General features: G+C 32.7%; 2 protein-coding genes across 2 annotated transcripts in view; both read left to right on the top strand.

The window, feature by feature from the left end:
• LOC126887942 (uncharacterized) overlaps positions 1-13,482 on the top strand; it is a 500,758-nt gene that overhangs the window by 367,983 nt on the left and 119,293 nt on the right. The gene's annotated exons all lie outside the window — the stretch shown is intronic.
• Positions 1-13,482, top strand: part of LOC114340457 (exostosin-3) — a 41,123-nt gene that overhangs the window by 4,410 nt on the left and 23,231 nt on the right. The window contains exons 2-4 of the mRNA XM_028291205.1: positions 459-1,003; positions 2,800-3,037; positions 7,571-7,824. Of these exons, the coding sequence (XP_028147006.1) occupies positions 459-1,003; positions 2,800-3,037; positions 7,571-7,824 (1,037 nt within the window). The remainder of the gene's footprint in view (positions 1-458; positions 1,004-2,799; positions 3,038-7,570; positions 7,825-13,482) is intronic.

Below are 13,482 nucleotides of genomic sequence, written 5' to 3'. Positions count from 1 at the left end.
AGAATATAAATATTTTCCTTTATTTAGCGACGAGGTATACCAAAATAGGTGGAGGCCAATAAACTAAAGAAGAAGAAGAAGAATATACTTAATTATAACCATAAACGGAACCATATAGTTAAACTGAGTGACGTCACGGGCCGTTTGACCTATTTTAAGATACCGAAGACTTTAAATTTGTACTTCTAAGTTATTATGAGTTTTTGAAGCATGAAATTTTGGAAATCTCATTTTTATACAAAACTGAACATTATTATGTAATAAAAAAATGTGCAAGTTCCCTATTATAAACTTTAAATAAAAAAAATCATATCATTGTCATTAACTGTAAAAGTTTATAAATCATGAGAACTAACAGTCTATCTTATGCAGCTAAAATTTTTAACATTTTAAGAATTGAATACGAATGATTACTTATAATGAATTATTTTTTGTTCTTATGAACTATTTTGTTTTAGATTAAAAATATCCGTAGAACAGGCACAAGTAGCACAAAGGGAAGCTCTACAACAGAACACTCCAGACCTTGCCTTGCCCAAGAAATTAACAGCTGATGTACTGCCAGAAGTTCTACCACCTGTTTCAAGATATGTATCAAAAAGATGCAGAATGTTCAGTTGTTTCGACCACTCAAGATGTTCCTTAACTTCAGGATTTCCAGTGTACTTGTACGATCCCGACCAATTCCCAGTGATGCATGATGGTTGGGATGTAGATGGATTTTTAAAAACCACCCTTAAACAAACCCTTGGATATAACCCTCATTTGACAAACGATCCTAAACAGGCTTGTATATTTTTAGTTTTAGTTGGAGAAGCCTTAAAAGATACTGACGATGTCAGTGAGAATGTTGGCAATCATTTAAATTTGCCGCCATTGGATTCTGATGCTTTAAAAAGATTGCCATACTGGGGAGGGGATGGAAGAAATCATATTTTGTTAAATTTAGCAAGAAGAGATCTCATGTCTGTTTCTGGAGATGTATTTTCTGGTGTAGATACAGGTAACAAAATTTGATCATTATAATTTTTAGAAATATTTAATTAAATTATATATTCAAACAATTATACATATAATATAGTGTATGAGACATCTAGAAGTGAAAGTTTTGTGAAACTTCTTCTTCTTCTTTCTCATAATCCTTAGTGCCCTTCAGGCCGTCAGATGTAGGGTTCCGCCTCTTATCCATTTCTTCCATGCACTTCTATTGGTGGCCAGGTTCTTCATGTCTCTCTTTTCACCTATATCATGGATTTGGTCCATCCATGTCTTCTTGGTCTTCCCTTTCTTCTTTTGTTTCCCATTTTGTCTTCATGTACCTTCTTTGGTAGTCTCCTTTGCTCCATTCGCTCTATGTGGACAAACCAGTTCAGTTGTTTGTTTTCAATCTTCCTCATTATCGGTTCTTGCTCCAGCTCTCTCCTTATATCTTAATTTCTAAATCTTTCAAGTTTCGTAACTCCAGCTTTTTTTCTCATGTATTTCATCTCGGTTACGTTTATCATTGATTCATGTTTCTTTTGCATAATTCAAGTGTCTGGCCCATATGTCATTATCGGATTAACTATGCTGTTATACTGAATTTGCTCTACCGAGATTCACTTTGACACATTCGGAATAGGAAACATACAACACAAAAATTCCTACCTCACACTATTAACTGCTAAAATCAACTTAACCTTTCATTAAAAAAAGAAGAATTATTAGAAATAGTGGGAGTGTCTACTAATCTAATAAAATTTTGTGGAGTTTATTTCTACAAAATATTTTTATTTTTTACAATAAATAATTTTCTCATTTGTTATCAATACATTATAATGGTGTAGAGTAGAGTAGAATAGAGTATTTATTGGTAATAATGTACAAATGTACTTTTACAGGTCAGCAATAATTAAAATTGTCTAAAATTACATTAAAAGTTGACAGTACTTCAGTAAAAATAACACAGTTGACAGTACTTCAGTGTAAATAAATAATTATTGATTGGCGTAAGGTTTATGTTATTTTTATGTCTGTTTACTATTAATAATAATGGCTATGAGCAGGTGTGTTGGTTGTGTAGTAATTTCCAGTCACTTCTGACAACTGAACTTTCCAAAAAAGAAATTACTAACGTCAGTGTCGAAGTGAACCTCGATAGAGCGAATTCAGTATACATAAAATGCTTGTTAAATTTTGTGAAACTAAAATAAAAATATGTGAATACAAACAGTGTTTCCAACAGTGTTTTTTTTTCAAATATTAATATGGGATATTTGAAAAACTGGTAATTATTGTTCTTTATAGAAATTTATAACATAAGCAGGACCTCGATTTTTGACCCTTCGCTTCGTATACTAAACAGATACAAAGCGCGAATACGTTCGATAAAGAAGTGAAGGGTCAAAAATCGAGGTCCAGAGACCCTAACATTAATGAAAAGGTCAGCAGAAAATCTAAGAGTGACCCATAGGACCACAGAGAGAGCCATGCTAGGCAAAGAACAAGAATCAAAGACATAGTAGAACAAGTAGCAAAAAAGAAATGGAGATGGGCAGGTCATGTGGCAAGAACACCAAACGACATTTGGACTATAAGATTATTGGAATGGCGAACAAACGAAACAGAGGTCGACCACCAATACACTGCAGGGAACTATATGATGGTAGCTCAAGATAGGGAAATATGGAGAAACTTAGAGGATGTCTATGTTCAGCAATGGACTACAACGGCTAGAGGATGATGATAGAAATTTATTTACATATACAAAAATTTTTTTTAAATCAGATGCCAGACTGTTATCATTTAACATTTTTTTAGGCCGTGCAATTCTAGTCCAATCCACTTTTACCTATGACCTATATCGCTCAGGGTTTGATCTCATTATATCACCAGTTTTGGGACCACCAGGAGGTGATGTATGGCAAGAATGCAATCCAATGTTACCTGCTCGCCGAGATTACTTGCTCACCTTCCAAGGAGAGATCAAGAAACAGAAGTCACCCTCGCCTCGACCAAGTTTTGATGATTCTGAGGATAGTAACGTGGAACTAAATAGGTAGGAATACAATTAACATGTTGTTGCTCTTGCCTCTTGCTTCAATTAAGCATGTAATGATTCCAATAATAAAAACAAAGGCTATAGCGCGATAAGATAAACTTTCCCTGCACCGAGCAACCCTGCGACTTATGATTTCAATAAAGCATATAAAAACATACCTTCATACAAATTTTTAGCTTCCCAGAGGCAATAGAATCTCTTAAATGGTGAAAAGAAGCTTTTTTCGACTTTTTTTTGAAGTTATACTTCTTTATAGGCTATTGATTAAGTACTATAGAAAGGAACTACAACGTTAACGGGATTTTATTATTTCATATGGTCAATGAATCTCTATATATGAAAAAACCGCAGAGTGCTACCATTTAAAGGGGTGCGTTTTTGAGAAATGGGTGAATTAGTCCCTGGGCACAGGTTACATTAGGGTGAGTTCTATGCACTTTTGGTACAAACACGTCTACATAAAAATTGTTCCTGGTTAAATTTCCTATCTAAATATAACTTTTTAAAGTCACAGATACTTTTTTTTACAAAAATATATTCAAAAGAAAAAGCACAAAGAAACCCAAAAGAAATAAATTTTGTTTTTTGTCCCATAACTTTTGTCCACGGGGATATAGGTATAGACATTGCTTCACAGAAAAAAAACTTACGTATTTTCTCTTTAAAATTATGTTTAGTAGAGGTCATTAGGATTTACAGTTTTCGAAATATAATTTTTCAAAGTTCGCCACTCACAGCAATTTTGGGCAATTTTCGTTGTTATTTCGCAAATATTGTTCTGTAACTTTTTTCTACACAACTTTAGGCATATGCAATGATACATGTAAGAGGAATAGAAATCAATTACCTTTAAAATTTTCTACTGTATAACGTTGTACGACTTCTTTTAAAGGGGTTATCTTTTTCAAGATTTTATACTTTTAACGAGTTTTTATATTTTTTACGATTATTTTTTAAATTTCACATTATAATTTTTTTTTACATTTCGGTATATATCATAAAAAAGAAAGCTTATTCTGTTTACTTTAAAATGGTGTATTATAAAAAATTCTAGGATTACTTTTTAATAAGATATGCTTTTTCAAAATGTAATAAGTAGGTACTTGCAACGATTTTTGATTTTGTGATTATTTTTTAAATTTCTCATTATAACTTTTTTATGTGATTGTGTGCTATGATTGAATCTTATTTTTTATAGGTAATACTTTGGATACACTTGACTCGGCCTGGCAAACTTCAAAATATGGAATAATTCCAATATTAAATATTACTGTAAACAGTAAATTTTAGACAGTAGACAGTAAATTTTACTGTCAAAGCTCCTGCACCACAAGCTTTGCTTGAAAAAATAGCATGTAAATGTACCAAAGGATGTACAAAAAACTGCGGTTGTAGGAAGATAGGAAGTAGTTGTTCAATATTCTGCAAAGGGTGTATGTGCATGGGTACTAATTGAGGGAACTCTAAGATAACTGAGGTGTCAGAGGAAGATATTGAAGCTAATGCTAACGAAGAGATGGACTTTGATTTTGAAAATTTTTTAAATGTCGACGTTTATATAATTTTAACTAAAGTGATGTTTTCTTATACTAATGTTTATGTAATTTTTGTAAAAGTAATAATTTTAAATATTACAGGTAAAAAATATCAAAGAATCACTTGGTTTCCATTATTTAAATATAGATGATACACCATTTTAAAGAACAGAAAGTAAGCCATCTTTATTGAGCAATATTATAGTATATTTATGTACAAGAAAAGAAAGTTATAATGACAAATTTAAAAAATAATCCTCAAATCAAAAATCGTTGCAAGTACTTATTACATTTTGAAAAATAATATCTTATTCAAAAATATTCCTAGAATTTTTTGTAATACACCATTTAAAGTAAACAAAATATACTTTTTTATTATATAATATAATATATTATATTATATATACTATATACAATATAATATTATATGATATATTATATAATAATATTATTTTATTTTTATATTATATTATAAAAAATCGTTAAAAGTATAAAAGCTTGAAAAACCATAATCTCTTAAAAAAGTAGTACAACGTTATACAGTAGACCATTTTAAAGGCAATTGATTTCTATTTCTATTACGTGTACCATTGCATATACCTAAAATTACGCAGAAAAAAGTTACAGAACAATATTTGCGAAATAACAAAGAAAATTGCACAAAATTGCTGTGAGTGTCGAACTTTGAAAAATCTTATTTCGAAAACTATAAATCCTAATTACCTTTACTAAACAATATTTTAAAGAAGAAATATGTAGGTTTGTTTTCTGTAAAGCAATGTCTATACCTATATCCCCGTGGACAAAAGTTATGGGACAAAAAACAAAAGTTCTTTCTTTTGGGTTTCTTTGTGCGTTTTCTTTTGAATATATTTTTGTAAAAAAAGTATCATTGACTTTAAAAAGTTATATTTAGATAGGAAATTTAACCTGGAACAATTTTTATGTAGACGTGTTTGTACCAAAAGTGCATAGAACTCACCCTAATGTAACCTGTGCCCAGGGACTAATTCACCCATTTCTCAAAAACGCACCACTTTAAATGGTAGCACTCCGCGGTTTTTTCATATATAGAGATTCATTGACCATATGAAAGAATAAAACCCCGTTAACGTTGTAGTTCCTTTTAGCTATCTTATTTTGAATATAATCAATAGCCTATTAGGCACGAGGGTGAATTTTTACATTCCCTGGCGCATGCGCACACCGACAGTATGGTATTAATAGTCGCTACATCTTTTAAGTTATGTAGGTAAATAAGGTGTGCGTGAAAATAATATATTATTAGTGTTTTTAGTAAATATATTTATTATAATTTTTATGTCTGTGGATTTGTCTTCCTCCTAATAAGTATTATTGAAAATGTTTATTTTCAATTAATGTATCTGTCATCGTGATTGTAATTATGTCCGAGAAATGATCGACTGAATACAAAAGCGGTGGTAGCTGATCGGTAGAGCATTCGCCTAGCTATCGAGAGGTCGCCTGTTCAAATCCCGACATAGTCATATCCTTTTTTTTTAATTGTTGGTATTCTTTTTGTTCTTTCTAAAATTAGTTTTATATTTAAATACAATACAAAAAACTATTTAAAGTAGATACGTATATTGATTTCGTTGAAATCATAATATGAAGTTAGATTATATTATAATAGAAGTATAACTTCTTACGTGCGTAAAAAGTACACACACATTCTTTTTTTTTGTGCAATTTTGCTGTAAAAATCTGAAAAAATTTAAGATGATGTATTTTCAAATAATACCTATGTATTACTTTCGGTAATTAACATAACTTCATTGTTACAGTAATCATTTTCAACTTAAAAATTCTCAAATTGCGTTAAAATGGTTTTTTCTAATATTTTCTCACCTTTTTGGCTCATAACCTTAAAATCTAGTGGCTAAATGAGCGAATTTTCGCTTATTTTTGATCTTATACTTTCATTTTGTTATCAAACTTGCCAGTTCCTTTCATGGATAGTCAAAACTATGGCTATGGCCTATGGGGAGTTAAAAAGTTATATGAAGTCATCTTTTTATATACCTTAGTTAAATGGGCCGTCCATTAATCACGTGATGTTTTTTTGGCATTTTTTAACCCACCCACCCTCTTGGTGATACATGGTGAGGATTAAGGCTAATCCCTATATCACCTGTATTTTTTAGTATCTACAAAAAATCTATTTTTAGGTATTTATAAAATACACGTATCTATAAGTATCATCTAATTTTATTATACAAAATTAAAACTACTGAAGAATTAAAACTGACCTAGCAACCCTGTTTACCCATGTATTCAGTGCCAAAACAACAGAATAACTGACAAGTCAGATATATAATATATCAGAATATAACTTCATCAGATAATAGGTATAATAATACATCATGTACAGACTAAAACCTCATAAATAAAATAGGAGACGGCGACAGGGTCAGTATTCCTAGTGGAAACACATGGTAAGAAACAAAACACTTCGCAAGTGTCCCTTCTTATCTTAAGAATTTAAGATAATTTACCATGAAGAGTAGGTATCCCATGTCGCTTTTAACATTTACATCGAATATTAATAAAACTATTTATATAAATTTGGGTGAGAGGAAATAAAATTAATGTGTTGTTGTGTTGTAGAATATTATGAATGAAAAATTAATTTTTTATCAGTCACACCAATGCCGCTTTCGATTTTTGAACACGTGTGACGAAAAAATAAATACACGTGATGTATTATTACACCCCCCTCCCCCTTGTGATGTTTCGTGATTGTTTATGGACCCCACCCCCCTTTCGAGCCTCACGTGATTAATGGACAGCCCCTTATCAAAAGCACATATCGCGTGGTCAGTTTCGGTCATGATCGGTGCGGGGGCAGTTTTGACCATGTTATCCAGTGTTAGCCTTTCCACAGAGCATCATCAATAAGATATGTTGCAACTGAGACATTAGCTTTCTCAGAATAGAAATTGTAAAGCAAGTATATTTTCTTTGCTATCCCTAGGTTTATACTGGATCATCTAGTGCAGCTATCTAAAACTACAACATCTGACAAATTTTTGTTTGAATTCGAATGTAATCCTGCTAGTGATAATAACTTAAATGTTGCCAATCAAGATTGGGCGCTTTGTGGAACTGACAGTAGCAGACGGGCGGTGTTAAAAGATTCTACTTTTGTCTTGATATTTGCCCCAGGACAAGAAGATTTGATCTCGACCACCCTTCTGCAAGCCAGAATTTATGAAGCCCTTAGATCAGGTAATAATAAAGTTAGATATAAAAAATATTAAAAATCCTTTATAAAAGGTATATTTATATTAACCTTCCGATGACCAACCTTTTTTTTGTTACACGGATGACCAACGGGGGTCAAAAATGACCCCAGTAAAAAATGACAATTGACAAAAAAATTAAGTTGTTTTAAGAAATAAAATAATGTATTCGTAATTTTAATGTTACTATTGTATCAATAAATGATAAATAAACATTAGCAAACAGGAATCATCGTTCTGAACTTAGAAATAAAGAAATTTTAAAATATCCACAGAGAACGGCAGTTCTCACCAGTGGCGCACAACACCCCTACAAGCGACACTATATATACACGAAATTTTCGATTTTCTAAACCGGACTGAATTGGAAATTGGGCCAAATCCCATATTAAAGTTTAGGAAAAGACTCGTCCATCCATATGTTACTTCTCCATTTTGGTCCAAGGGTGTGGATTTTACGACCCTTCCCATTTAAAGCCTGTTTTTCGTTCTCGTCCCCAAAACTCCCAAAAATTTCAAAAATTTAAGCCCGACCTTTGCGGCTTCTGATAGCATAGATCATTACCTTTTCAACGCATGTTTAATTTTGAAAATCGGTTATACCATTCAAAAGTTATCGAGCTCAGAAGTATGACCCAATTTTTATTTAAAAAATGGAAAATGTTTGTGGATATGTATGTATGTATGTATGTATGTATGTGTGTGGAAAAGTTAAACCGATCTGAATTTTTTTTTCTGTGTTTCAAGAGGGTGTGAGGGCCGATTCAGAACCGGTCTAATTTTTGACTTCTGAGTACCCGTAAGTTAGCTAGAGGACTAGGTAAATACAAAATAGCATATTTTTTGGGCGTATATATCTTAGGTTCAAGGAAAGACAGGAAAACCGCAAATACACCAAATCAATAGGGTCGAGTTAAGCTTTCAAATGGAGTTTAAGCGATCACGCTGAGACATACGCAGTGCTCACCATAGCCAAAAAACTGAAAAATTAAACTTTGAAAATTTTGGTTTTTCGACAATTACTCAAAATTTCAACCTACGAATTTCGCCAATAATTGAGCGTCTGTAGAAGGACTCAGGACGCGTCTAACGGTGTATACCTTATATCTGGGAAAATTCGAATTTTTAAGTTATAGGCTTCATAAGTATGATCAAATCTATTTCTTATGGGAAAAAACGGTTTTTCAAGCTCAATAATTAATGTAATACGTTCAGTTATCATACTCGATCTTGGATGCATCAGATACTACTTGTCAATACGTTTCAAATTCATGTTTAGTGATCAACATCAGGTAAGCCGTTCAGAAGTTATAGAGCTCCAAAAGTAGAATTAGTCCAGGAACTGAAATTTTTCACTTCGCATTTTTACAGCATGGATCGATTTGCTTAAAAATTTGACAATAAGTAGTGGATAGTCCAAGGATCAAAATCTATATGATGCCGAAAGACGCTTTTACCATTGGGTGGTTGCCACCTCACCTCGAGGGTGGAAATTTTTTTTATATTTTGACCACAAATGCTGGTAAAAATATTAATTATAAGCAAAAAATGTTCATTATACATTTTTTTGATAAAATTAATAGTTTTCGATTTATTAGTTATCGAAGCTGTTAGTTTTATATCGGAATGATTACCAGATAACGGCAGTTCTCGCCAGTGGCGCAGAAATACACCCCCCTACACGCGACACTATTATATATACGAAATTTTCAATTTTCTAAATCTGACTGAATTGAAAATTTTGCCAACTCCCATCTTCAAGTTGAAAAAAAGACTCACCGATTCATATGTCAACCATCCATTTGGGTCCAAGGGTGTCGATTTTACGGCCCTTCCTATTTAGGGTCTGTTTTTCGTTCTGGTCCCCAAAACTCTCAAAAACTTCGAAAATTTAAGTCCGACTTTTGCGGCTTCTAACAGTACTGATCATTACCTTTCCAACGCATGTCTAATTTTGAACATTACCAGAGAACGGCAGTTCTCGCCAGTGGCGCACACCCACACCACCCTACACGCGACACTATATATACACAAAATTTTCGATTTTCTAAATCTGACTGAATTGAAAATTGGGCCAACTCCCATCTTAAAGTTCAGAAAAGACTCACCCATTTATATGTCAACCATCGATTTTGGTCCAAGGGTGTAGATTTTACGGCCCTTCCTATTTAGGGCCTCTTTTTCGTTCTCGTCACCAAAACTCCCAAAAAGTTTAAAAATTTGTCCAACCTTTGCGGCTTCTAATAGAACTGATCATTACCTTTCCAACGCATGTCTAATTTTGAAAATCGGTTATACCATTCAAAAGTTATAGAGCTTAGAAATGTGACTCAATTTTTATTTAAAAAAGGGAAAATGTTTGTGGATATGTATGTATGTGTGTTTGAAAGTTAAACCGATTTGATATTTTTCTCTGTGTTTAAAGAGGGGGTCAGGGGCGATTTAGAACCGGTGTAGTTTGTTACTTTTGACGACCCATAAGCCAGCTATAGGACTTGGTAAGTACAAAACGGCATATTTTTGGGGGTATATATATATTCGGATCACGAAGAGGCAGGAGAACCGCAAATACATCAAATCAATAGTGTTGACTTAAGCTTTCAAATGGTGTCTAAGCCGTCAGGATCAGACATATACACGGCTCAGTATAGCCGAAAAACTGAAAAACTAAACTTTGAAAATTTTGACTCAAGACGAATCTAACGATGTATACCTCATATCCGGGAAAATTCGAATTTTTAGGTTATAGGCTTCATAAATATGATAAAATCTATTTCCTCTGGGAAGAACGGTTTCGAAAGCTCAATAATTCCTGTAATAGCTTCAGTTATCATACTTGACCTTAGATCCATCAGATACTACTGGTTAATACGTTTCAAACTCATGTTTACTGATCAAAATCGGTTAAGCCGTTTAGAAGTTATTAAGATGCAAAAGTATAATCCAATTAACGATTATTCCCCAAATGGTTTATGTAGTTGTAGTGGTTACGACGATAAATTTGATCTGGCAACGGGCAATCCGACTTCATTTACCGGCCATCTCAATATATTTTTTTTTTCAATCTATTTCGAATAGAAAAAAATCTAGTGTACATTCGATGGACACTAGATCATTTGGGAGATAATGCAACAAAGGTGACGATTTATAAAGCTTGACGTGTAATAGAGGAACATTGCATTCAACTTCATACATTTAATTTATAAATACCTTTGAAAAACTCCTGATACAAGAATAAAAAACCGCTAAACGCCGTAAAAATGAGTGGCGCATAAAATATTCCAGCTACAAAAGATCTGATATGAATGTTACGTGGCGCGAAAATGGATTTTCATTTGATGCAAAACAAAATTTTAGTTTTATTTTAAAATATTTTTCCATAATATTTGCTAAATTTGAAGTAAACGCGCCACAAAAGAGTTTCAAAATTCAAACTGTATCAAAGTTACTCTTTTGTGGCGCGTTTACTTCAAATTTAGCAAATATTATGGAAAAATATTTTAAAATAAAACTAAAATTTTGTTTTGCATCAAATGAAAATCCATTTTCGCGCCACGTAACATTCATATCAGATCTTTTGTAGCTGGAATATTTTATGCGCCACTCATTTTTACGGCGTTTAGCGGTTTTTTATTCTTGTACTAATTTACGTCGCCACAGGTTTAAGAAACAATTTTTTTTCAATATTGGAATGTTTCTTAGATACAATTCCACATAATAGACGGTATTTACTTAATATAAAATTGGAACATGGAAGGCCAAGGGAGTTTGTATTTGACCCCAAATTCAGAAAAAAGTTTGTTTTCGTAAAATATAGGGAATTTTTTTTTTATTACAAAATATGAGGGTATTTAGAATGATATTAAAGTTAAATAAAAAAATAATGAGTTTAAAATTGAAAATATTTCTGAATTTTCTAAATAAAAACATGCATTGGGGTCAAAATTTACCCCCTTGGTCATCCGAAGGTTAAAACAGACCCTTTCGGACTACATCACAGTGAAACCACTAAAAATATCTGGGTGAAAACCCTTTATCCCTTTCATTGCTGACGAAATGTGCCTAACGCGATCTGGGTGCTAACTCGATTTTTCACTGCATTTACATTGTAGTGTTTTGATCGAAATGGCCCTGGAATTGCTTCATCCATAAAGTGAATCTAAACTGACGTTATAAAAACACTTTTATCTACGTACTCAATAGAAAGACAACTTGTTTCAGTCAAGTCAAACAAATACATATATATAAATTCGGGTTCCAAACGTCCTCCGACGTTGTTCGATGCCTTGTTGCCAATATCTTCTATCATTGCAGTTTTCATCTTCTAATCCTCGTACACTCATTGATCGTCTTACTCCTTGTATCCACGTCGTTCTTGGCCTTCCTCTTTTCCTGTTGTCTGTAGGTATCCATTTCATAATTTTCTTTGGCAGTCTCTCCTCCCCCATTCTCTGAACATATTCGTACCACGTTAATTGTTTCTTCTCAATGCATTCTAGGACCGTTTCCTGTAAATTCATTTTTCGTTTTACTTCCTCATTTCTAACCCGGTCCAATATCGATGTTCTACTTGCTCTTCTTAGGGCGTCCATCTCAGTAGCTTCTATTTTTCTTTTTTGGTGTTCCTTTATTCTCCATGTTTCGGATCCGTATACCAATGTTCTCTTGATCATGGTGCAGTGGCGAAGCGTCCATGTAACCACTGTTACCATTGGTAACAGTTACAAATCTTACAAATAAATATTTTATGACTACTACGAAATAATTCCATTTATATTTTTTACCAACAGAAATACTTGTTAATAGTACCTAATTCAGTAAATAGCCAACTAGACGCACGAAAATATTGGCGAGATATGTGAATCCATGGCACGTTATATATTATTATGCTGTTACCAATACTGGCACTGGTAAACGGTACGCAGGAGAAACCTCGCTATTGCTCGGGACTAGCTCTGAAAATTTTGAAGGAGCGACGGGTCTAGAGACGGCGCGCGGGCACGCTGTGCATATCAGTAGTGTCACCATTTTGAAGATTGGTAACGTTGGTTTAGTACCTATTACAGATTACAGTGTGCGTGCATTTAAACATGGAAGAGTGTTGCTACGTATTGCGTAATTGATCAACTACTTGAAAAGTCATTCTACTTGTATATTTTTTTATATATTATTTTAAAGAAAAAAATGATATTATTGAAAATGGAAGAATTACAATATAAACAATCGTTTTCAAAATCTGTTCTTTTTCCTACTTGTTCATTTTTTTATGTTAATTTTATGGTAGAATAATATGTTTAGTTTGTTTATTATTTATTGTTATACCTGTTACATATACATAATTACATACATATAATTTGGGAATAGTGATTTGTTTAATTTTATCCCACAGGATTGAAAACAAAAACTTATATTTGGGCGGTTAAAAATATTTTTTTTAAATAAGATTTTTTTACATCTGGTTTTGGTAACACTTTAGAAAAACTCACGCGTCGCCACTGTCATGGTGTTGTATATTCTCAAAACAGACAAATGCAACTAACCTCTAAACTCTAAACACATGTGCATATTTGCATATGACGCCTGAAGTCGTCATGCGCACCTGATATTAGTAACGGTATGACATCTTTAGGCGTCTTCAGCATCA

The sequence above is a fragment of the Diabrotica virgifera genome, chromosome 7 (genome assembly GCF_917563875.1).
Source record: "Diabrotica virgifera virgifera chromosome 7, PGI_DIABVI_V3a".
NCBI classification, from domain to species: domain Eukaryota; kingdom Metazoa; phylum Arthropoda; class Insecta; order Coleoptera; family Chrysomelidae; genus Diabrotica; species Diabrotica virgifera.
The sequence above is the reverse complement of the archived record's forward strand: the minus strand, read 5'-3'. Positions and strand labels throughout refer to the sequence as shown.